General features: G+C 38.2%; 1 protein-coding gene across 1 annotated transcript in view; it reads left to right on the forward strand.

Moving 5' to 3' along the window:
• ddb1 (damage-specific DNA binding protein 1) overlaps window positions 1-26,573 on the forward strand; it is a 103,881-nt gene that overhangs the window by 21,385 nt on the left and 55,923 nt on the right. Inside the window, exons 7-12 of the mRNA XM_051940430.1 lie at window positions 4,995-5,153; window positions 9,630-9,713; window positions 10,584-10,700; window positions 16,012-16,114; window positions 20,306-20,381; window positions 20,481-20,589. Of these exons, the coding sequence (XP_051796390.1) occupies window positions 4,995-5,153; window positions 9,630-9,713; window positions 10,584-10,700; window positions 16,012-16,114; window positions 20,306-20,381; window positions 20,481-20,589 (648 nt within the window). The remainder of the gene's footprint in view (window positions 1-4,994; window positions 5,154-9,629; window positions 9,714-10,583; window positions 10,701-16,011; window positions 16,115-20,305; window positions 20,382-20,480; window positions 20,590-26,573) is intronic.

The following is a 26,573-nucleotide window of genomic DNA, read 5'->3' on the forward strand; positions in this document are numbered from 1 at the left end:
CACTAAGAAATATGTCCAAAATAAAGCCTGAAACTGCCTGGACTACAGAAGGTTAAACCATTCAAGATGAAAAAAGTGCAAAAACTAAATCTAAGAAAAGAAATTGTGCTCTACAGTTGCACCTTTTTTGATATTTCACCTTTTAGTAGCAATATTTTAGGTAATAGAAACGGCTAATTTGTGACAAAGTGCCACAAAAATCTGCCTGTATCAGAAATAAACATTATCAGGACTCGAGTTAGACGGGAATTAAGCATCTGTCAACTTTTCCACTTCATCCTTCGTTGTTGAGCTGCGTCGCTAAGATGCTATCGTCGCTAATAAAACTGCAGCGTGGAGATGGATTCAGACGTCTGTTATCTCACCAGCCGCTCATATCTCCATCCTGCTGATTTATTCTGTCGTCTAAAAGCCTGAAACAGCCTCTTCAGTTACCCGACACGCAGCTCTTTCCCAAGCTGTTAGCGCTCCATCGTAGCGTCGGCCAACGTCGACCAGCAGATGTTTGGAGGAACAAGTAGCGGGACATCTGCCGTCTATTGAAGCTCTATTTTTAAATGAAAACCAAGGCTTTTATTCGGGATCATTTTCACACGTATCCCAGTGTTTGCATTCGTCTGAAACACATGCTCCCCTCAGCAGAGTCACGAAAACACAGCAGCATTCGCTTTGATGTATGACAACACTTTTTGGCAGCTTATTAATGAATTGTCACTCTGGTGCACCGACGTGAAAAATAAATGAGAGACAGCAAAGATCCTGAAGGTCTGAAAGCGTCACATGAAGCTCCTTTCCTTTATTTCTGTCCACTGGTTTCATTGTGGAGTCTAACAGTCTGATTAGCTGCCCTCTGGTTGAGAGCGATATCGTTGAAATAAGAGTGAATCCACTCCACAAGGTAAAAGATGTAAGCAACGCCACGGGAAGCAGGATTGTGGAAATGAGTTTTGTAAAGGTTTGATCAGGTGAGAAATTGACTGTAGACAGTGGCAATAACAACATATTCTTTTTGGAGCCGGCTGAGTCACACTACGTGATTTTAATACCAAACACCTCTAAATCCTGAAGGAGCTACAAGAAAAAGACTAGAGAGGGAGGCCACCAAGACAACTATGACTCCTCTGAAGGAATTACTAGAAAGAGCCTAGAGAAGGAGTCCACCAAGACACCTATGACTCCTGAAGGAGAAAGAAACTAGAGAGGAAGGCCACCAAGACACCACTGACTCCTCTGAAGGAGTTACTAGAAAGAGACTAGAGAAGGAGTCCACCAAGACACCTATGACTCCTGAAGGAGAAAGAGACTAGAGAGGAAGGCCACCAAGACACCACTGACTCCTCTGAAGGAGTTACTGGAAAGAGACTAGAGAGGGAGGCCACCAAGACAACTATGACTCCTCTGAAGGAATTACTAGAAAGAGACTAGAGAAGGAGACCACCAAGACAGCTATGATTCCTCTGAAGGAGAAACAGACTAGTGAGGGAGGCCACCAAGACACCTATGACTCCTCTGAAAGAGAAAAAGAATAATGAGGGAGGCCAGCAAGACATTTATCACTCCTCTGAAGGAGTTACTAGAAAGAGACTAGAGAAGGAGGCCACCAAGACACCTATGCTCCTGAAGGAGAAAGAGACTAGTGAGGGAGGCCTCCAAGACATCTATGACTCTTGTGATAGTTACATGGACATGAAGCTCCATCCTGGTCTCCTCAGACCAAAGAACCTTCTTTCAGGTGTCTTCAGAGTCTCCATGTCTTCTGGTGAACTCTAGTCCAGATTTAATTGGAGCTTTTTCCATCAGAGGCTTTCTCTTTGTCTCCATAAAGCTTTGACTGGTGAAGAACAGACAACAATTGTTGGATGAACAGTCTATAAGATCTCAGCTGATGAAGCTGGAACTCCTTCAGAGCAGTCATAGGAGTCTTGGTGGCCTCAATCATTTTGTTCTTGCTCAATCACTCAGTTATTGAACACATCCTAGTATATAGAGTGTGAATACTTTTTATTGACACTGTAACTGCACAGTCTGAAAAAGTCAAAGTACAGCCATAAAACCCTGGCGTCAATCAGCTTGTTTTAATGCCTTGATCATAAAAACATATTATTCTCCATCAGGAACCTTTAAATACTTCAAATATATGAATACCAAGATTCAAACATGAAGCTAAAGGTTCCAACTGTTCAACCAACTACAAGAAAGTTGAAAATCCGGTAATACTTTTTGTTTTTACACTTTTCAGCTCTGACAGATGGTGGAATTTTGGACCAGACATACCAAAAAACAAGCCATGCTTTTAAAACCCCAGTTTTTAGGTTTCACATGATTAATTTCAGTAAATAAAAGTTCTGGGTATGTACCAAGTTGGACATTTTAAAATGGAAAAGTTAACTTGTAGAAGTTAAAATATGCAGCAGTAAGAGTTTCTAAATCACTTTAAATATATCTTTCTTATTTTTTTACTGCGGTATGTGGTGACTTATTATCCGTGACACATAGCTCATACTGATATATCTGTGATATGTTAATGTTCTCCAGCCCGGCTACCTGACTGCCTGATTCATTGGCTCGTCTTATATTTATACGTCAGACTTTTACGGCCTTATCAATACACGCTGCCATAACTTATCAAGCCCTTTAATATGAGTTTATCCACAGAAAACTGCTCAAACCCAGTGAAGCAAGAGCAGAAACTCCTCTGACAATTAAATTATCCTACTTTCAATTTGAACAAAGCTCCTTTTGAAGACTGTCAGGGTCTGTTTTGGTGAAACTTGGTAATAAGAAGCTTTAGGCTGAAGTTTCTAGAGAGTCTTTTTATTTCACTACACCAAGATAAGCTTCCCGAGTGGTTAAAAGTCGCAGTCATGATTGGAATTGGCATTAAAATCACGTAGTGTGACTCAGCCGGCTCCAAAAAGAATATGTTGTTATTGCCACTGTCTACAGTCAATTTCTCACCTGATCAAACCTTTACAAAACTCATTTCCACAATCCTGTTTCCCGTGGCGTTGCTTACATCTTTTACCTTGTGGAGTGGATTCACTCTTATTTCAACGACATCGCTCTCAACCAGAGGGCAGCTAATCAGACTGTTAGACTCCACAATGAAACCAGTGGACAGAAATAAAGGAAAGGAGCTTCATGTGACGCTTTCAGACCTTCAGGATCTTTGCTGTCTCTTTTGTTTTTCACGTCGGTGCACCGGAGTGACAGTTCATTAATAATTAGCTGCCAAAAGTGGAACTCCGTCAGAGGAATCATAGGCGTCCTGATCAGTGGTCTTCAGAGTAGCTTATACGTTTGTTGGACATCAAACACTGAGCATCATCACAAATACACTATCCCGTCTGTAAAGCATGGTGGTGGCAGCATCATGATGTGAAGCATGGTGGTGGTCGCTACATGACGTGAAGCATGGTGGTGGCAGCATCATGATGTGAAGCATGGTGGTGGTCGCTACATGACGTGAAGCATGGTGGTGGCAGCATCATGGGGGTAAAATAAAAGCAGCAAAGTCTAGATAAATTCTAGAGGACAACCTGGTTCAGTCTGAAGAGAACTGAGACTTGAAGTTGGAGCAAACAGCCAAAGATCCTCTCAGAAATGGTTTGAAGACAACAAGGTGGAAGTTCTGGAGGCCGAGTCAGAGTCCAGATCTCAATCCAACTGAGAACTGGACATAAAAATGTTGTTGAAGAAGAATGAGGTCAAACTTACAGGATCAATGTTGTAGAAGATGGATGGATGGATAGATGGATAGTCTGTTAATCCCAAGGGAAATTTAAATGAAGGTGAATACTTCATCAGTCTCTTTCTTTACATTGTATACTGACAGTCAATAGAAACTTTGAGGTAGAAATGTAGGCAGAATCCTACTTGTAGGGGGGTTGTAATTATTCATGGTGGATTTACTGATGATCTAGTGCCCTGGTAGTTGAGATAATGATGAGTTGTCATTTTGTCATGATTCATTGCACATGGGTTGGTCACTTTGCAAAAGTGAACCAAATACACACCAAGCAATACTCAGTGAGTATCTGCACAATGTGAGAATGGGTTTTGAAGGCCTATATAAAGGCCCAAAAAAGGCCACCATTGTTAGTCCAGTGAACAGCATCATGCCGCGTCTATCACATGAACAACGTCTCCGGGCACTGGGTATGGTGGAGGCCGCTTTGAGCTACAGTGATGTAGCCAGGCGTATGGGCTGTTCCCAACCCACAATCAGAAGCCTGGTCCAAAGCATGCGCCGACGGATTGCTGCCTGCATCCAAGCAAATGGAGGCCATACTCGGTATTGACTGTTGTGACTTTGTGTTTGGCAGGTGCCGTTTTCTTTTGAAATCGTTCTTGAAACTTTAGATTTTTGTTTCTGTATGCCAATATGCTAAACAAATGATTCATATGAAGAAAATCCAGTTTCGGGCTTCAAAATAAAACTTATGTAGAAAAATATGGTCTCAAAGTTTCTATTGACTGTCAGTGTAGATTTTTAATTATTTTACATTACCTTGTCGAAATAGGCTTTCTGCAAATTCTTGCCCAAAAAAACCTTCTGGAAGCCCAGTCAAGTCCAGACCTCAATCCACCTGAGAACTGGACATAATAAAACAACTCAGAATCTGTAGCTGGACATAAAAATGTTGTTGACTCATGATCCCTGTGGAATGTGACTGAGTTTGAACGGTTTTATGAAGAAGAATGAGGTCAAATTTGCAGGATTTGCAGTGCTGTAGAAGAGCATTCTCTTATTTTACATTGTAGATTTTTAATTACTTGATATTACTTTGTAAAAAAAAAAAAGTCTGTGTTCGCAAATTCTTACCAAAAAAAACATATAAAAGTGCCATCTTTCTGCAATAAAAGGGCAAAACTTCCAAAGAAGGGCGAATGCTTTTTATAGACGCTGTATTTCAAGGAGCATTTTCAGGCTCTGCCTCCGCTGTGAGTGCCATTTTAAAGATTTGTTTTCCTTTCTTTCCTCTGAATTGCAGCAAAGCACCATTGTCTGCCACAACCGGGTGGACCCCAACGGCTCCCGGTACCTGCTGGGCGACATGGAGGGCCGTCTGTTCATGCTGCTGCTGGAGAAGGAGGAGCTAATGGACGGCACCGTGGCGCTCAAAGACCTGCATGTGGAGCTGCTCGGAGAGGTATTTTATAGCCTCTTTATCACTGTCGCTGTGTTTATCCACCTGCCGTCCCCTGGCTTACCTCCCATTTCTCACAACCAGCCTCCACCGGCCCTCTCTGCTCGGTGATTTTCGCCTTTTCGTCTCGCCATCCGAGCTCCCCCCTTTTGTTCCGATTGACTTTTTAATGGTTTCTGGTCCTGACAGGCGCTAATGGAGCTGTCTCCACCTGTTCAGAAGATGAGAAAAAATGATCCCACCTCTTTGTTGCTTTGCTTGCCAGAGTGTCACTTATCCCTTTAGAGTTGATTTAGGCGATGACTGTATTTCAATGCTCTCCTCGAAGCTAAGCATCGTGTTCGAGGCGTGTTTGGTTCGTCTCACCTTTCTCTAATGACTTCACCGAGTCTGGAAAGGTAAAAGGCTTTCTTGGTCGTGATGCAGAAGCGAGAATCAATCAAGCAGAGAAGCACCGCTGAGCCAGAAACAGATTGCTTTTCAAATAATTCTGAAGTTTACCGGCTCGATCCGGTCTGTTCGGAGCGGCTCTGCATTAAAACGTCAGACAGAAAAACCCATATTTATCGTGCATCAGTAACACCTTGAAGTAAAACAGTGTTGGACGCTGTCGGGGGTGAATTTAAAAACATCTTTTATGCGTCAAACAGAGTTCTGTCTGCCTTTAGATTGCTTTGCGAAAGTTTACAGACCTAAACTGTCTTACTACTGTTTGATTTGACAAAATTGGCAGGAACTCATGACAAGTAACAGCCAATCAGATGGAGCGGTGGGCGGGACATTGCTGAGAACACGAAGTGACCAAAGGGCGGTATAAATTAGAGCTAAAGCAGAACATTTAGTTTATTTTATCGGGAATGTGTTGATAAAAACAACAATACCGCTAATGAGTATAATAATCAGTTGATCCTGAGAGTGGAAGGTTAACAATAAGAATCACAACGGCTAGCAGCTAACGGCTAGCAGCTAACGGCTAGCAGCTAAATCAGGAGGCAGCCACAGATTACCCTGAAGCAGTGTCTGGAAAACCAAATTATGAAAGATTTAACAGGTAGATGTTCGTGGGCAGTAAAATAACAGAGTTAATCTGACTTTAAAAAGAAGCTACTGTTCTCCAGGTAGCATTAGCAGTTAGCGTAGTGTTAGCAGGCCGTGATATCATTAGCCTAGCGCTGCGAGCCTCAGGGGTAACAGGGCATGCTCATGTACTTCAATAGTATCTTCTACCTCACCTTCAAACACTATTTTGCTAATTAACCTGCTACAGTCTGCTGATGTGCTCATCTGTCTCTCTGTGTAAACAATCTCTTTAAATGATTGGTGGGTACTTGTGACATGTAGCAGCCAATCAGATAGTGAGATGGGCGGGAAATTGCTGAGAAGAGTCAGATTTTAACATTTAACGTATTTTATCGGCTATTGGTTGATAAAAATAAGAATACAGCTAATCAAACTGGAAGGTTAGAACAAGAAGCACAGCTGCTTTAAAGGCGGCCAAGGCTACGCTAACAGCTATCTGTTAAATCAGGAGGCAGCCACAGGTTACCCTGAAGCAGTGTCTGGAAAACAAAATTATGAAAGGTTTAACAGGTGGACCTCAGTGGGCAGTGAAAGAACAGAGTTAATGTGACTTTAAAAGGAAGTTCCAGTTCTCCAGGTAGTGTCAGCTAGCATTAGCCTAGCACTGTGAGCTTAGCAACAGCTGAATTGTTCAGGTGTTTTCTGGGTAAACTGGGCATGCTTGTGTACTTCAACAGTTTCTTCTACCTCACTTTTAAACACGGCTGCTCATTCACCTGCTAATGTGCTCATCTGTTTCTCTGTGCAAACAATCGCTTTAAATGTTGATTGATGCTCACTCGTGACATGTAGCAACCAGTCACACTCTTCTCAAAGCTAAGCGTCGTGTTCGAGGCGTGTTTGGTTCGTCTCACCTTTCTCTAATGACTTCACCGAGTCTGGAAAGGTAAAAGGCTTTCTTGGTCGTGATGCAGAAGCGAGAATCAATCAAGCAGAGAAGCACCGCTGAGCCAGAAACAGATTGCTTTTCAAATAATTCTGAAGTTTACCGGCTCGGTCCGGTCTGTTCGGAGCGGCTCTGCATTAAAACGTCAGACAGAAAAACCCATATTTATCGTGCATCAGTAACACCTTGAAGTAAAACAGTGTTTGACGCTGTCGGGGGTGAATTTAAAAACATCTTTTATGCGTCAAACAGAGTTCTGTCTGCCTTTAGATTACTTTACAAAAGTTTGTTCTTGGCAAAATTGTGCGTTAATCCAATTATCTGCTGCAATCGTTAATTTTTCTATGCGCTGACACTTCTAATAATAGTTACTCATGATTGTTTTTTGATGAATAGTTTAGTTGTGAAAGTAAATAAAATGAATAATTATCTGGAATTACTGGTGCCTAAAGTAATTCCTCACAGTCGCTCACTTTGTTTGGTTGATAAATTAAAGTTGAAAACAACAAAGTTAAATGTACGGTTGAATATTGTGCAGATAAGGAAGCTAAAATTCACATTTTAATCACTTTAAATGTACGATCTGGAGTCAGAATTGATTATTGATTGCATCTTTTTGCACTGATTGTTGTTTACAGATGCATATAATTGTCATTTTTTGCTCCTGTCTCATTTTTCTTCACTGTGGGCTCATTTTTCACTGCAGTATGAAATCCTGCACGTCTTTGGAAACAGAACAACCACAAAGAAGGAAAGAGAGGCCACAAATACAGTGTGGGATGGTTAAAATTCCATAAATAATATTAAAAGAACAAAAGTTGAATTTCCATCAATATTTATTTTGTGAAAATCAAGAAAAAATTGAATCAAAATCAAGTTTTACTGTTTTTATCAAGTAGAAATAATGGCTGTACATGCTATACATATTTATTTCTGATAGATATTATTGATATATTTACATTTTTAATTATTTTAAGGTCCAGTCCGTTCCTCAAAGTGTAAAAACTACAGAGAAGACATTAACTGCAGATTGTAAATTAGTAAAACCATACATTTAAAATAATTTCTGGACCATGACAAGTTGTTTGGATCAGAAAGTAAAATACTGGATTGTTCTTTGTTCTCTGTTGTCGTTTTGCATCTTATTTTTGTAATATTTTGTCTTGTTTTTGTTGTTTTTTGTCGTTTTTATCTGACTCTTGTCGTTTGTCTCATGTTTTTGTCATTTTGTGTTTCTGTATTTGTTGTTTTGTGTATCGTTTGTCATTTTTGTGTTGCTGGTCTACTTTTTTGTCATTTTGTAACTTAAGTCAAATTTTTTGTCTCATTCTTTGTCATGTGTTTTGTTTTTGTAAGATTTTGTCTTGTTTTGTTGTTTTTTCTCTTTTTGTCTGACTTGTCTTTGTGTTTTGTCTCATTTGTTGTTTTGTGTATCGTTTTTGTCGTTTTGTCCAAATTTTTGTCTCGTTTTTTGTTGTTTTGTGTTTCCTTTTTATCTTGCTTATCTTTTGTCTTATTTTTGTCACTTTGTGTTTTTGCTTTACTCGTTGTTTTGTGTCGTTTTGTCATTTTTTTTCTCTTGCTCATCTTTTTTGTCGATTTGTGACTTTTGTCAATTTTTTTGTCGTTTTGTGTATTGTTTTTGTGTTTTTTTGTCGTTTGTCCATTTTTGTGTCACTTTGTAACTTTTTTGTCTATTTTTTTGTCTCTTTTTTCTTTCCTTTCGTGTCTTTTGTCTCATTTTTTGTCGTTTTGTGTCTCGTTTTTGTAATATGTGGTCTTGTTTTTGTTGTTTTGTGTCTCTTTTTGTCTGACTTTTGTCATTTTGATCACTCAGTAAAATACTGTATAATTCAGTTCCACATAGCTGTGACTAAATGTTGTGTTTCTTTGTAGACACTCTGTAATGTGGAAATGATGAACTGAGGATGAATGTTGATGAAACTGAATTTGTTTTTCTTCAGAAATGTCAGGTTGTTCATGATGTTTTGTAAAAACACAATTCCTTAAACGTGAACATTTTCAGAATGAACTTTTTTGCACTCAAACAAAGGAAAAACACGTGGAGTTGTGGTTATTTACAGATCATTATGCTGGGGTTTTACTGGTCACTGGAGGTCTGAACTAGAATGAGTTTAACTCCCCTGTTCTAAACTATTGATTACATTTTTAACTAAGTGTAATTGTATTCTCGTTCAAGTTTGACTGTGAAAATTAGTATTTACTCCGGTATTTACAGAGAGTTGGGCCAGACACAGAGTTTGCTTTGTAATTGCCAACAGAGTGTGATCGGAATACAGAAGCAGAAAACGAATCTGCAGCGATTACTGAATGATTTTTCAAGTAAAGATGCAAAAGAAAAGAAAATGTGGTTCAAGATTGTCCATTGTTTGGGGAAAACCAGCTAAATGAAGACAAAGATTTTATTCTCTGCTTTGTGAATTCTCAAGAAAACAATCTGCACACTAATGAGGAGATTTAATGATCTCTTGTTTGTGTCTCGACGTTAACAGACGTCCATCGCTGAGTGTTTGACCTACCTGGACAACGGCGTGGTGTTTGTGGGCTCCAGACTGGGAGATTCCCAGTTAGTGAAGGTGAGCCGCAACAAAACAGTCTCACATGTTTTGTCTTTATGAAATTCTGAATTTTAGATCAGATTTCAACACAAAAGCATCAAGTTTAAAAGAATAAAGGAGCAGAATGAAGTTAAAATGTTGTTTTTGGCTTTAATTATCTTATTTGAAACATTTGAAAATGCTTAATAGACCTATTTGGAAGTGACTTTTGGCATTTTGAGACCGTAATAATCCTGCTATTGCTTGGAAACAACTTTAAAAATTGACATTAGAGCTGCGACAATCAATCGCTTGGTTATCAACTATTGAATTAATTTCAAAATGTTTTAATAATCGACAAAAATGACCATGAATTTATTCAGTTTTACTTGTCTTTTGAAAATATTTCAACTGTTGATTTGCTTTCCTGATTGTTTAAAATATAATATTAGAGTTAAATATATTTTTTTACGAGAGCTGCAACAATTGTTTGACTACTTGTTAACTAATTAATCATCCTCGAGTAGAAATGCTTCATTGAAATTCTGTCAATAAATTCTGTCTATTGTTTCTGTTCTGTTGATAGGATTGAGCAGTCGTAGTAGTTTTTAAGAAGTTAAGAAGAAAAAAAGCTAAAATCTCCCATTTCAGCTTCTTTAATGTGAAATATTTTGTGGTTTTTTTTGCTCCTCTGTGACAGGAAACTGAATATCTTTGTACGAAAAAAGACATTTTTTTGATCTGAAAAAACTCAAATCAACATTTTCCCGCTTTTTCTCACATTTTATTGACTAAACAGCTAATTACAGAAAATAATCAATAGGTTAGTTGACAATAAAAGTATCATTTGCAGCCGGTTTGATGTGATTTTCATTCATTTGTAAAGAAGGTTTTTCCATTTCTGTGCAGCTGAACGTGGACAGCAACGATCAGGGTTCGTACGTGGCCGTCATGGAGACGTTCACCAACCTGGGACCGATTGTTGACATGTGTGTGGTCGACCTGGAGAGGCAGGGACAAGGACAGGTGAGGACTTTAGTCTTTATTTCTGTAAATCTTAAAGAACAATCCTGGAATTATCTTACATGCAGAAGGTTTCTTGGGGTATCTGTCAGGGATTAAACTATGAGTGTTACTGTTTTTATTAATTAGCTACCTTTAAAATACATGAGCTCTGTCTGTAGTCGGTAATGTCTGCTCTGATTGGTTACACGCCACACAGGACAGCCAAACAGCACCGAGGGCTGTTGTTTTCACACTGCGACTTACTAGCACCTCCGCAGGAAGTAAATGTAGCACCACAGCTTCACAGTTACACAGAAAACACCTAAATATTACACTTGTTGGTGTCAGTGCAACTAGAATAATCCTGCTAATGGTGCTCGGCTAATGCTATCACCCAGAGATTAACCATGCCTCCTAGCGTGCAGCTAACGCTATCTGGAGCACCAGAACATCTTTCTAAAGTCACATTAATTTTAGTAATCGTTCTGACAGACAGTCAACCTGCAGAAATGGAAGAAGAAGCACAGCTGGTTTAACAGTGGCTAAGGCTATGCTAACGGCTAGCAGCTAAATCAGGAGGCAGCCACACGTTACCCTGAAGCAGTGTCTGGAAAACAAAATTATGAAAGGTTTAACAGGTGGACCTCAGTGGGCAGTAAAAGAACAGAGTTAATGTGACTTTAAAAGGAAGTTCCAGTTCTCCAGGTAGTGTCAGCTAGCATTAGCCTAGCACTGTGCGCCTAGCAACAGCTGAATTGTTCAGGTGTTTTCTGGGTAAACTGGGCATGCTCGCGTACTTCAACAGTTTCTTCTACCTCACCTTCAAACACAGCTCTGCTAAGTCACCTACAGTCTAATAATGTGCTCGTCTCTCTCAGTGTAAACAATCGCTTCCAGTATTGATTGGCGGTTAGTCGTGACGTATAACAGCCAATCAGATGGAGCAGTGGGCGGGACAAAATGACAGAGTGACGTAAATCTGAGCCAAAGTGTCGTATTTTGTTATTTTTATTGAGAATTAGTCAATAAAAATAACAAGATCCAACAGTTTAAGATTAAGAAAATGGAGAATAATAACAGCTGTAGCTGCAGGAGACCAATTGATCAATCTAATTCGATTGATTGATCATTGAACAGAGCTTTTCAGTGTCGCACCTCTCCTATTTTTATTGTACGTAATTGCTTATAATACCCCTTTTATTGAACAAGTCTACCTATTAATGACAGGTTCTCTGCTGTCACATGCTGGTAATTTTATAAATAAGACGCATATCAGTTTCAAATATTGATGATCAGCTTCGGTGTTGACTCTGGCATGAAAACAACAACCAAAAACCAGACTTAAAGTGATTAAAAAAACCCTCTCAGTCTGTATTTTCCTCAGGCTTCAGGGCGTCTGAACTCATATCACACCTGCAGAATCTTTTTTTTTTTGTATTTTTAACAAAGCTTTTGTTTCAGAAAATCCAACTGCAGTGTTTTTACAGCGACTCTGCGTCTTTATTTCGCTCTCCAGACGTTAACGTGCGTCTACCATCTCGTCTGATTTGATTTAGCCGGACTGCAGCTGCCCTCGGTGTTAGAAATGCGCCTCCAACCTGAATTGTCTCTGCTTCGGTGCGTGTAATTTGCTCTGATAATATTTACGGCCTTTTAAAAGTGACGGCGACGACGACCCGTCTGCTGGAATCCTAACAATCCGTTATCGTCTGCGCTCATGGGTTTGTTTGTGTTCAGAGGATGAGATGATATAAGCTGTGTGTCGTCTGTCTGAGAGGCAGAAACAAGCTGTCGTTTTCTACCCGAGTTACTGAAGGCTTCTGGAATGAAATTTAGGATTTTTAGACGAGCTTCGAACACAGAAGAAGAAATTAGGACCAAACAAAGACACTTCCATACGTTAAATTATTATTTTCTTTGTCTTTTTTCATAATCTTGACGTTTTGTGGGACTAAATTTTAACATCTGAGCAGCAACAATTTACAGATTAGTCGACATTTATTAAATTAACGAGCAGCTATTTCCATAATACAGTTTATTTCGTTTGGTTAATCCTTATTATTTTACGTGACAGTTGCAGCTGTAAACGCTGAAGATGTTAAGACATTTTTTCTGCATTTTCTGACATTTCAGAGATCAAACAGTGAAGTTTGTGAAGTTTGTGATTTTAGCGTCTTATTCTTTGTTCTCTATGACAATACACTGAATATCTTTATACAAAATAATAAGTTTTTCATCATTTTCTGACACTTTAGAGACTAAACAACTCATAAATTAATTAGTTTAAACAGTTTTAAAGAAAAAAAAGTGAAAATTTTGTGATTTTTAGCACATTAAGCATGATTATTTCAGGATTTATTTAGTCCTCTATGACAGTAAACTGAATATCTTTGGACAAAATAAGATATTTTTCATCATTTTCTGACATTTCAGAGACCAAACAATTAATGAATTAATTATTTTAAACAATTTTAAAGCAAAAAAAGTGAAAATTGTGTGATTTTTAGCGCATTAAACATGATTATTTTAGGATTTATTTAGTCCTCTATGACAGTAAACTGAATATATTTGGACAAAATAAGACATTTTTCATCATTTTCTGACACTTTAGAAACCAAACAACTAATGAATTAATTAGTTTAAATGATTTCAAAGAAGAAAAGTCAGAAGTTTGTGATTTTAGCATCTGATTCATCGTTCTTTTTTGGACAAAACAAGACATTTCACAGCATTTTTTGACATTTTAGACACTAAACAACTAACTTTAACAGTTTTGAAGAAAAAAAGGCAACATTTTGTGATTTTTAGTGCCTTAAACAGCAATATTTTTGTTTTATTTAGTCTTCTGTGACCATAAACTGAATAAATTTGGACAAAATAAGACATTTTTAAGCATTTTCTGACATTTCAGAGACCAAACCACTAATGAATTAATTAGTTTAAATGATTTTAAAGCAAAAAAAGTGAAAATTTTCTGATTTTAGCGCATTAAACATGATTACTTTAGGATTTATTTAGTCTTTTATGGCAGTAAACTGAATATATTTGGACAAAACAAGACATTTTTTATCATTTTCTGATATTTTAGAGACTAAAAGAAAAAAAATCTTCGTTATCAGTGGCATTAAACCGAATATCTTTGGACAAAACCAGACATTTGTCATCTTTAGGGAGTCTCTGATGAACATTTTCCTCATTTTCTGACATAAACGTCATTTCAAACCAAACATTAATCGTGTTTACATTGAAGGCGAGCAGCTGGCGTCTGCTCTTGCTCCACATTCCTGCAGAAACCTCACAGTTTTTGCGATGTGAACATTTGCGTGGGTGCAGCAGGGAGACCAGAGGACGGAGATGCAGTACAGAAGGTTTTTACAGAAGGTTTAGTTGGCAGCTTTGGACGGCGGGCCTCGGGGAGCTTGATGCCCGTCCAACGGCAGCGGTCCGCTGAGCCGCTCTGCTGGGTCGGAACCAGCATCCATCTCAGCCTGACACAGTTTATTTTAATTTGCCGTTTGCTGCCGATCCACAGCGCTTTGGCCCTCGGCTAATTGATGCAGACCGGTTCCAAAACAGGAAAGGCTGACGGACAAGCTGTAGGATAATGGCTGACCCGACCTGAGCAGCTGCGACTCTGTTTTCTGATTAAAAAACCAACGTAAGCGACGACGTTCTACGTGGAGAGTGGAGGGCATCTGAGAACAGGCTGGAGGGAGGCGGTGGAGCTGCCAGGTTCAGGTGGCGGCGGCTCAGATTATGTGGGCTCTGATATTAATCCTGTTAGCGCGCCGTGACTGGATGAATAAATAACATTCTGCTGCTCTCACACCAGAGTTATTTACCTCCAGGGCGTTGGATGGCAGAGATGTCTGTGTTCAGAATGAAACCCTCAGAGGGAAAACTGGAAACCGATTCACAAATCCTGCAGAAATACCACCGTGCTTGGCTCTCACTTCAAATGACGACTGCTGCAGATGATGATCACGATTATTTATGACGGATTTTGATTTAGAATAAGATACAGCTTTAATAATAAATGCAGCACCGAGTAGACTAAGTGTGGTTAGTAAAAATAGAAATAAGTGGGCTAAAATAAAACCAGAGCAGGAAATAAAACTGCACTTGGAAACCAAAAATTGCACATATTTGTGATTTATTGATTAAAACTACATTACTGCTAATGTACAATTTGTAATGTGTAGTTTTAGTGGTTTTCTAACATGAACATTGATAATTAATGAATATTTTTTTGTTCCTATTGTACTTAGATGCTCATTCAAGATATAAATTCATAGTATTGACTTGCACTGAAAATTGGTGAAGAATTGGACCAAGCACAGTGTTTGCTTTGTCTGCTTCATGCAAATGGGTCATTTATGGGTTTATTTGGAAATGAAACGCGTAGAACAAAGTCATTTTGATGCAATAATGATTAGTTTTCCTCATCTAATGGCACAGAGACCATTAGCTTGTTGGGTAGTAGTTTCCAAGTAGCGGAAAAGAGCTCAATTATTTGATTAGAGCTTGTTAAGTTTGAGTATTTGTTGGTTTATTTACTGCTTGGTGACCATAAACCGAGCATCTTTGGACAAAATAAGACATTTTTCTGCATTTTCTGACGTTTTAAAGGCGAAATAAGTAATTACTTAATCGGTTTGAACAGTTTTAAAGGGGGAAAAAATGAAATTTTGTTATTTTGGCTTCTTAAATGTGAATATTTTCTGGTTTGTTAACATTTCTATGACGGTAAACTCAATATATTTGGACAAAATAAGACATTTTTCAGCTTTTTCTGACATTTTAGAGAACAAACAACTAAATAGTTAATCAGTTTAAACAATTTTAAAGCAAAAAAAGTCAAAAATCTTTGCTTGTAGCTTCTTAAATATGAATATTTTCTGATGTGTTTACATTTCTGACAGTACAGTCAGTATCTTTAGAGAAAATAAGATGCTTCTTCAGCATTTTCTGACAGTTTAGAGATCAAACAATGAACCAAATGTTCAGAAAATTAATGTTTTTTATAGAGAAATGGATCAAAAACTTTGTCTGCTTTGTGCATACGGTTAACATCTGTGAGTTTATTTACAGCAGACATGCAGAATATATGAGCATGAATAGCATGAATGAGCTTTGTTCCGTCTTCTTTGAGCTTGTAGTTTGATTTTATCCGTTTTTAGGATGGCAGAAGACCAGAGTTTAGAGTGTTTTTTTAGTAAATCAGACACAGTTTGATGGGCCCCAGAGATAGACCGTAAATAGATGTGGATGGACTCTCTAAGCCCAGCCTGCTGTCTGATTGTGTGTCTTCTCGTCTGTTTGCCCCCTTCAGCTGGTGACTTGCTCCGGTGCATTCAAAGAGGGCTCTCTCCGGATCATCCGCAACGGCATTGGGATTCACGAGCACGCCAGCATCGACCTGCCGGGAATCAAAGGTTTGTGTGTTCAGCCCGCCGCTTTATCTGCACCTCAATCCTCCGCTGAGTCGACGGCCGAGCCGGAGAACGTCTGCTCCAGCTGTTCCCCGAGCAGACGGACCGACGTAGAAGGTCTCGGCTCGGTGCGTCGACGAGGACAGAAAGATCCGTTCAGTTTGGAGGCGTTTTGTTCTGAGAGTCTGGTGTCATGAACAGTCGAGGTTTATTTAGTCCTCTGTGACAATAAACTGACAAAAAAAAGACATTTTTCAGCATTTTGTGACATTTCAGCGACCCAAAAGCTGATCAGTTATTCAGTTTGAGCAGTTTTAGACAAGAAAAGTTCAAACTTTTTGACTGTAGCTTCTAAAATGTTAATATTTTCTGGTTTGTTTCCTCCCTGGTGACAGTAAACTGAATATCCTGAGGCGAAACAAGACATTTTTCAGCATTTTCTGGCATTTTAAAGACCAAACAACGAATCACTTATTCAGTCTTAGAAGAAAAATTAAGACAAAAGTCCTAATTTTGTGATTGTTGCGTCTTAAATGTGAATATTTTCTGAGTTATTCATTCTTCTCTAAAACAGTAAACTCATTATCTGTGGACAAAACAACAAATTTGTCATCTTGGACTTTGGAAAATACAAATTTTTTCACCATTTTTCACCATTTTCTGCCATAAAAAAGCTTCATTCATTAGAAACATTTGTCGTCAGTGAGTTGTTGATTTGCTGAATTGATTTGTTTATAAATTGTAAAATTAATTGATTAAGGGGTTTGATTAGTTATTTCGAAGAAAAGAAAAGGTCTAAATTATGTGATTGCAGCTTGTTAAATGTGAATATTTTTTGTTTTTTTTCCTCCTTGGTGACAGTAAACTGAAAATTTGTGGACAAAACAGCTTTTGTCATCTTGAACTTTGGAAAATACACATTTTTCACCATTTACACCATTTTTGACTAAACAAGACATTTTTCATCTACCGTTTTCTGACAAAAACATTAAAAAACAACCAAATCTGAATCATTTCAACATTAAACACCATCAGCTGCCGATCAAACCCGTTTGTTTTTGGCCTCTTTTTCGTCATTCCTGCAGGAATATCAGACTTTTCTATTTTCTGATTCAAACGTTTTCCAGCTTTGTATCGAACCGTTGAGGCGGAATCCCTTTGGAGGCGTTTTGTTTTGAGCTCCGTCGCCTCTAAACGCCAGCGGTTGCCTCCTAATCCCAGAAAATTAGGCTCCTCTCAGAGGAAAACAGGGCCGGTCGAGGTCTGCTCCCACTTGTTAGGCTTCAGCTCTTTATTGACCATCGCTGCCCTAAAAGTCTCAGCTGCCGACTCGTTCTCGGCCTCTCGATGAGAAGCAATTACTCACTCAGCCAATCAATGGCTCTGAGAGGCTCCACGGCTTCCTCCAACATGTTAACGTCTGACAGATGGAATAGTTAAAGATCCAGGCTTCAGCTCCATATCGTATTTCTGTTACTCCACAGAACCGTGCAGAGTAACTTTCTATATTATGATAAAATAAAGTTTAGTAGTCCTGAGGGAAACTCTTATGCCAGGTATTGCTCTGAAAATAAAAACTAAATGACCTAACATAAGACATGCAGTGTCTGGAGAGTAGATAATACACAAGCAGGATACATCAGTGAAATACAATAAGCTCAAATGAGATCAAATATACTGGGTTTAGAGGTAATATCACACATAATAATGAAATACTGCACCTAAAAAATGACATGAAAATGAAATATAGCACATGGCTTTCACAGTTCTACCTTATTATCTTGTTCTGTCTTTTTAGGCTATTAAAGTCTGCATATCACATGTGGATGGATCCATATTTCTACTAAAATACAGTCTTTGGTCGACATCTCACCATCTTTTGAGGCTCTAACATCAGTAGAATCTGATGTATTAAAGTTCGACCAGACAGGGTTCCAGTTCCAGGTTCCAAAATGTCTCGTAATGACCTGAAAGTCTCCAAAAATGTCTAATATTGGTCTTAAATTGGCTTAGAATTATCCTGAATTACTCAAAATTTGTTTAAAAGTGTAAAATTTCAAAACAAAGAGGCTGTTATGTCTCCATAAAGTTCCTGTAGTTGTATATATCTATGGATGGATTAATGTTTCTATGAAAATACAGTCTTTGGTCGACATCTCACCAACGTTTAAGGCTCTAACATCAGTAGAATCTGGAAAGTCTGACCAGACAGTGTTCCAGTTTTTAGATATTTAGACTAAATGTTGATGTGTACTCATTGGTAGGAACCAGAATCTGGTGTTCATAGAGGTCTAGATGCTGGTGTTCATAGGGGTCTAGATGTTGGTGTTCATAGAGGTCTAGATGTTGGTGTTCATAGAGGTCTAGATGTTGGTGTTCAAAGAGGTCTAGATGTTCATAGAGGTCTAGATGTTGGTGTTCATAGAGGTCTAGATGTTGGTGTCCATAGAGGTCTAGATGTTGGTGTTCATAGAGGTCTAGATGTTCATAGAGGTCTAGATGTTGGTGTTCAAAGAGGTCTAGATGTTCATAGAGGTCTAGATGTTCATAGAGGTCGAGATGCTGGTGTTTATAGAGGTCCAGATGTTGGTGTTCATGGAGGTCTAGATGCTGGTGTTTATAGAGGTCCAGATGTTGGTGTTCATGGAGGTCTAGATGTTGGTGTTCATGGAGGTCTAGATGTTGGTGTTCATGGAGGTCTAGATGTTGGTGTTCATGGAGGTCCAGATGTTGGTGTCCATAGAGGTCCAGATGTTGGTGTTCATAGAGGTCCAGATGTTGGTGTCCATAGAGGTCCAGATGTTGGTGTCCATAGAGGTCTAGATGTTGGTGTTCATGGAGGTCTAGATGTTGGTGTTCATGGAGGTCTAGATGTTGGTGTTCATGGAGGTCTAGATGTTGGTGTTCATGGAGGTCTAGATGTTGGTGTTTATAGAGGTCCAGATGTTGGTGTTCATGGAGGTCTAGATGTTGGTGTTCATGGAGGTCTAGATGTTGGTGTTCATGGAGGTCTAGATGTTGGTGTTCATGGAGGTCTAGATGTTGGTGTTCATGGAGGTCTAGATGTTGGTGTTCATGGAGGTCTAGATGTTGGTGTTCATGGAGGTCTAGATGTTGGTGTTCATGGAGGTCTAGATGTTGGTGTTCATGGAGGTCTAGATGTTGGTGTTCATGGAGGTCTAGATGTTGGTGTTCATGGAGGTCTAGATGTTGGTGTTCATGGAGGTCTAGATGTTGGTGTTCATGGAGGTCTAGATGTTGGTGTTTATAGAGGTCCAGATGTTGGTGTTCATGGAGGTCTAGATGTTGGTGTTCATGGAGGTCTAGATGTTGGTGTTCATGGAGGTCTAGATGTTGGTGTTCATGGAGGTCCAGATGTTGGTGTCCATAGAGGTCCAGATGTTGGTGTTCATAGAGGTCTAGATGTTGGTGTCCATAGAGGTCCAGATGTTGGTGTCCATAGAGGTCTAGATGCTGGTGTCCATAGAGGTCTAGATGTTGGTGTCCATAGAGGTCTAGATGTTGGTGTCCATAGAGGTCTAGATGTTGGTGTTCATAGAGGTCTAGATGTTCATAGAGGTCTAGATGTTGGTGTTCGTAGAGGTCTAGATGTTCATAGAGGTCTAAATGTTCATAGAGGTCTAGATGTTCATAGAGGTCTAGATGCTGGTGTTTATAGAGGTCCAGATGTTGGTGTTCATAGAGGTCTAGATGTTGGTGTTCATAGAAGTCCAGGTGTTCATAGAGGTCTAGAACTTTATGAAGACACAATAGCACTTTTGTTTGCAAAGTTTACACTTTTCAACTAGTTCTTAGTCATTTTGGATCATTACAAGAAACTTTAGGACTAATTTTAGACACTTTTGGAGCATTTCAAATCATACAGGACAATTATGAGACATTTTGGAAACTGGAACCTTGTCTGGTCAAACTTTCCACACATCAGATTCTACTGATGTTAGAGCCTGAAAAGTTGATGAGATGTGGACCAGAGACTGTATTTTAGTAGAAATATGGATCCATCCACGCAAATACACTCTACAGGGAGGCCTATATGCCACCTTACTTTGAAATTTTTGCACTTTTTCCCATTTCCACCATCCAGAAATTAAAAATACGGTTGGATATCGTATTCCTTTTCCCCTGCAGAGATAAACTTTTCTTTCTAACACTTTCTCTGGGTTCGTCTGGCAGGTTTGTGGCCGCTGAGATCCGAGGCAGGCAGGGAGACGGACGACATGCTGGTTCTGTCGTTCGTGGGTCAGACTCGGTGAGTTTTTTTTTTTCTTTTCCCCCAGAATCCCAGATAAGCAAGTCGATTCTGACGAACGTGTCTTATCTCAGAAGTGTGTCTTTTTTTCCCCTTCAGAGTGTTGATGCTCAGCGGAGAGGAAGTGGAGGAGACGGAGCTTCCAGGCTTCGTGGACAACCAGCAGACGTTTTACTGTGGAAACGTGGCGCATCAGCAGCTCATTCAGGTTCGTATCTTCAGTTACAGTCATGGAAACACTTGTAATAGGTGCATACATTGCATGTGTTGACCTGATGATTGTGATCCTACAACACATCCACCGCTAAGGACCACAAATTGTTTCTAAAACTGTAACTGTGGATAATTCCTACTTTTTAAAGAAAAATTGAATAGTTTGCAGACATTTTGAAGTCATTTTGGACCCGTTTTTAGTCATTTTTTTTAACCCTTCTCAGTCATCCTAGACATTAACTCATTTTGGACAGATTCTGATTAGTTAAATAGGATTTTTAACAAGTTCTGGATCAATTTGAGTAATTTCTAGTCATTTTGCACATATTTCAGGTCATTTTTGACAAACTTGGACATCACTTAGAGAACACACTTATTTATGAGGTCAAATTTGAGCCATTTTAGGCACATTTTTAGGCATTTTTGGAACCCTTCTAAGCTACAGTTGCATACAAAACTATTTAAAACTGGATGTCAATCGCCCCACAGTAGATAAAGATCGATCCTGAGACCTACCGATCCATGGATTCATATCTTTAAAGTTAAAATCGATTTCTGTTTTGTGTCAGCGAATCTTTACAGCCAAAAATACACGAAAAGAGACAATTTTTTGGTCACTGGAGGTAATTAATAAGTGTGCAATGCTCATAGTTTATGAAATCTGGTTAAAAATCTACATATCGCGACATTTTATGCAGAAAAAAAATCACAAGCTGACAAGGGTGGAGCTTTTCATAACGACTTCCTTTTTTTTCATATTTCAGCTCACCAGTAATCGGAGATAATTTGATCTATTTCTATGGTATTACAGATTCAGAGTCCAGAAGATAAGGAGAAATAAGAGTGAAAATTTCAGGTTTTTATCTTTAGTATTTCCTCAGATATTCTCGTTTAATGAACTCTCTTTGCAGTAAAACGAACTTCTGCAGGAAAATCCACCAAATTCAACAAATTCAAAATTAATTGGAGTTAATTATTGAACTGAGGCCATTTAGTAAAATATCCTTTTTATTTGTTTTAAATCATGCATGATTGAACGTCACAGCGCTGGAGTACTTCATGTATTTTACACGTGCTGCGGATGAATAGTGCAGATAATTTAGATTCAGCTGAAACCTGCTGGGAATTCAACCAAACGTTCGACCCTCGGCCGTAAATCTTCCCGCTGTTATGACAACTCTGCTCGTGTTTTAATGCATCCCACTAACACACACTCGTCTTCTCACAGTCGGTGTTTTTCCGCCGAATAAATTCTGACTTTATCGCTCATCTTGCTGTCGTTACGCAACCTCATTATAAATAATAAAAGCTGGCGGTCGTCCTTAAGCTGAAGCCAGCAGCTGCAGTTTATTCAGTAGTTAAACTAAAAATACACTAAATTAAGCAGCGACCCCGACACTAGAGCTCCTAAATTAATATGAAATGTTCAGTTTCTGAAATCCGTGTTTAAAATTGTGTTTTTTAAACAGATAATGAATCAAAAATCATTTAATTCTTAAAATCAGCAGCTGCAGAGTTCGAATTTCTTTTACTTTTTTCAGTCGTTACACAAAAAATGCACTAAAATAGATAATAACATGGGCAATAAGGTTAATTAATGAATGTACAATACTCATAGTTTGTGAAGTCCTTTTAAAAAATGATGAACATAGCAACATTTTTAAACTAACAATGAATGAAATATCATGTAATCATTGACGCTAGTAGCTGTAGAGTTGTTTTGTTTTTCACTTTTTCTGTAGCTTGACCAAAAAAAAACACAAAAATGTATAATAACATGGACATTGAAGTTAATCAATGACTTTCCAATGTTTATAATTCATGAAATCCTTTTAAAAATGCTAAATAGAGCAATATTTTTATACGAACAATCAATCAAATCTCATTGCTGAAGCCAATAGCTGCAAAGTTGGATTTTTTTACTTTTTCCGGTATTTTTACCAAAATTACACGAAATGAAATGGTTACCTGGACACTACACTTCATTAATTATTCAATGGAGGTTATAGTCTTCAGAGCTTTTTTTAAATTTGTAGATAACGCCACATTTTTGAACTAATATGAATCAAATAGCATCAAGCTATTCAAGCCAGCAGCTGTAGAATCTGAATTATTTGCGGTTTTGAGTAGTTAGAGCAAAAAAAATCCACTAAAATAGATAATAACATGGACATTAAAGATAATTAATGACTTTGCAGTGCTCATAGTTTCTGAAATCCTTTTAAAATGATAAATATAACAATATTTTTATGCTAGCAGTGGATCATTAAACCACTGATGTCAGCAGCTTCAGAGGTGCATTTTTTTTGCTTTCTTCAGTATTAAAACCAATAAAGACTGTAAAATAGACTGTAACCTGGACACTAGAGGGAATTTATTAATGCCCTTGTGTGCATATTTTATAAAAACTGTAGATAAAGCAGTATTCTTGTACCGGGAGTGAATCAAAAAGCTCTACGTAACATGAAAGGGATGCTAACCCCAGTAAGACTGCAGCTCTTTACAGCTTTTAGCCTCGTTTTAGCTCATTATTTTGGTCCTCCGTCCCGCTCACGGACTCCATGCTCGCCGTTCGCCGCTCTAATTGACCTCGTGACGAGAAACCGCGGGCGCTACAGCCGGTAAACGAGCTCCGACCAGCTGACTGCGCTCTTCTTCCGCAGCAGAAATGCAAAGAAGGTAAACAATGCTGAGCTGCTAGGAATCCACTGGTGTTCTCTCGGGGGGTTTGGAGACCAAGTCGGAGCTAAAACTCGACTGAATGTGCGACGTTAACGGAGCATCGGCTGTAAACGGAGCTTCAAAGAGATGCTGCCAGCGTGCACGGCTGAGTTCACGGTTTTTGTTTTCTGTACGAGGATTTGTTTGACCCCGTCGTTAAAGTCACAGTTCAGACAGAGAATCTTCACCAGTTACTAATTGGATTGAGGGTTATTCCACCTTAAATCATCAGGATCCTTCTGCTCAGCCATCTCTGATCTGGTTGAAACTTTATTAAAATGGTATCTGTGACATTTTAATTGCATATATCAAATATTTCTCAGATCATTTCTCCAAAAAACCCTGCCTCTCGGCCCACTTTCAGCAGGTTTTCTTTGCATATATTTGAACAACAGAAACTATTCAAGCTAAAAACCTGACTTTTTTCTGTTATTTACCATCATGTGATTAATTCAGAATCTGCAATATTGTGCAACAATACAAAACTCTTCTCTGCTTGGATAATATTATCCGCCAGAAGGTTTATTTTTGTGATACAATTTGTCAAACCTGCATATTTTCCGTGAAGACAGCCACTTTTTTCATATTTGCAGCCAGGTATTTCATATTTAAGCTGTTCTACATGTTTAGTGTTGTATTATTGTGACCTGCAGCTCCTGAACTATCAGTTTTTCTTGTTAATATGAGCTGAAATATCGGGACTTGTCATCTTTTCACTTTAACTCAGCTGTATTCAGGGATTATTTGATCTACTTGTTTGATATTACAGATTCACAATCAATGACATTTTGAGAATAACAGTGAAAAGTTCAGGTTTTTGTCTTTAACGCTTCCTCAGATATTGTTCAAATAGCCTCCAATTTCAATGTGCAAAAAATGTGCTAAAATGTGCAAAATTTTCCAGTAAACGTGGTGTTGTGTCTGTAGAAAGTTCCTGTAAGTGTTTATATGTGGATGGATCCATATTTCTACTAAAATACAGTCTTTGGTCCCCATCTCACCAACTGTTGAGGCTCTAACATCAGTAGAATCTGATGTGTTAAAGTTTGACCAGACAAGGTTCCAGTTTTTGGATATTTTTACTTGAAACCAGTTTAAAATGGCTCAAAATTGTCCAAAAACCCAACAATGAATAGTTGTTGATACTCGAAAATAGAATTAAGTGCAGAATTTTTAAGTAAGGGTGTTATAGTGTCCACCATAAAGTTCCTGTAAGTATATATGGATGGATCCATATTTTCTACTAAAATACAGTCTTTGGTCGACATCTCACCAACTGTTGAGGCTCTAACATCACTAGAATCTGATGTGTGTTAAAGTTTGACCAGACAAGGTTCCAGTTTTTGGATATTTTGACTTGAAATCTGATTGAAATGTAACAAAATTTGTCCAAAATTACTTAAAACGTGTCCGAAGTCACACAGATTTGTCCAAAATGACTTGAAATCTGTCCAAAAACAACTCAAAAACTGTCAGAAATGACAATAACAAATAATTATTGGCTCTTGAAAATGGATCAAAGGCTCAAACATTCCAATCAAGAGTGCTAGAGTGTCCATCATGAAGTTCCTGTAAGTGCATATATCTATGGATGGATCCATATTTTCTCCTAAAGTACAGTCTTTGGTCAACATTTCACCAACTTTTGAGGCTCTAACATCAGGAGAAGTTGATGTTTGGAAAGTTTGACCAGACGAGGTTCCAGTTTTTAGATAATTTGACAAAGCGGTGATGTGCAGCAGCAGCGGTATCTGAAATTACATGCACTGACCCACATGGTGGTCGGTCAATTTACCGCTGCTTTGGTTCTGATTGAAACTTGATTAAATCTCTGAATGATATAGAGTCAATTACATAAACTGGACGGTCCAGAGACGATGAATCCCAGTAACTTTTTGACTTTACCTGTAGTTTTTAGAGAAATAAAAGTCAAAACAGGGCAGCTTTAATTTATTTAACACATTTTATACAAAGAAAAACGGCTTTACAACATTGTAAAAACACAGTGAAGGGCACATAATTGTGTTTTCTAAATAAAATAGATGATTTACAATTTAAATTCACATTTAAAAATGGCAAAAGTGCAGATATGAGATGCAAAATGTAAGTGATTTAGGTTTGTTTGCTCTGAGTTTAGTTTGAAATGCTTTTGTAGTCATTACAGTGTAGCAGTGTAATAAGTGTATTTTATTTATTTTTTCATTTATTTATTTTAACCTTAATGTGGTAAATAAAAGCCCAGGAATTTAGTAAAAGCATTCAGGATCTCCACAGGATTTACCCCTACAAGTTTTGCCCAGATTTTTTACTCTAGTTTTTTGAGATATAAAACACAAAACATGGGAGCTTTAATTTGCGTAACACATTTTATACATCACACAAACTTTAAAATGCAATAATAACACAGAAAGGGACACAGAATTGTATTTTTAAATAAACTAAATTACAAAAATTGTGCAAAATGACTCGAACTTGTCCAAAATAACTTGAAACTTCTTCAAATTTATTAAAAAATTGTCCAAAATAAGATAAAGACGGTCCAAATTGACTTGATACCTGTTCAAAATAACAATAATGATGGATTATTGGCACTAGAAATCGAAAATTTACATTTAAAACTCACAAAAGTGCAGATATAAGATGCAAAAATCTAATTATTTTATTTTTGTTGCATTAAGTTTGGTTTAAAATCATTATACAGTCACTATGAAGCAAAGTAGGCAGTAATTAAAAGATTTTAGTTTTAGTTTTTGACTTAAAAATCATAATAAGCAGCCCAGGAATTTAGCACAAGCTTTCAGGATCTCCAGAGCATGAACCACTACTAATTTGAGTTAAAAATTAGCAACATTAAGAGGTCAACGTGTCCAAATTTCTCATTTTTTGGTTGCCCAACACCAGTAAAACCCCATGCTAACATGCTAAGCTAGTGTTAAAAAGCTTGCACTGCTTCTAAATAACCTGTTTTTCCGGCTTTCTGTGTTCTGAAGAAGGAACATCTTTACCTACATTCACGGAAACGTGTTGAATTTCCACCGTTTGTGTTTACTGTGACCTGCGGACAGAAAGCAGACGTTCTGATCTCATTTACTGCTTCCACAGACTCCATTAGAGAACCCATATTGAATCTTCTTCTCTTCTCGTTACACCAACACCTCCGTTTACAGTCGGACCACTTGTTTGTAGCTGCTGCAGCCCGTTAATGAGGCTTCTGCTCTCTTTGTCTTCTTCCTCCTCCACATTATTACATTTCCAATA

Source organism: Acanthochromis polyacanthus, chromosome 2 (genome assembly GCF_021347895.1).
Source record: "Acanthochromis polyacanthus isolate Apoly-LR-REF ecotype Palm Island chromosome 2, KAUST_Apoly_ChrSc, whole genome shotgun sequence".
NCBI classification, from domain to species: domain Eukaryota; kingdom Metazoa; phylum Chordata; class Actinopteri; family Pomacentridae; genus Acanthochromis; species Acanthochromis polyacanthus.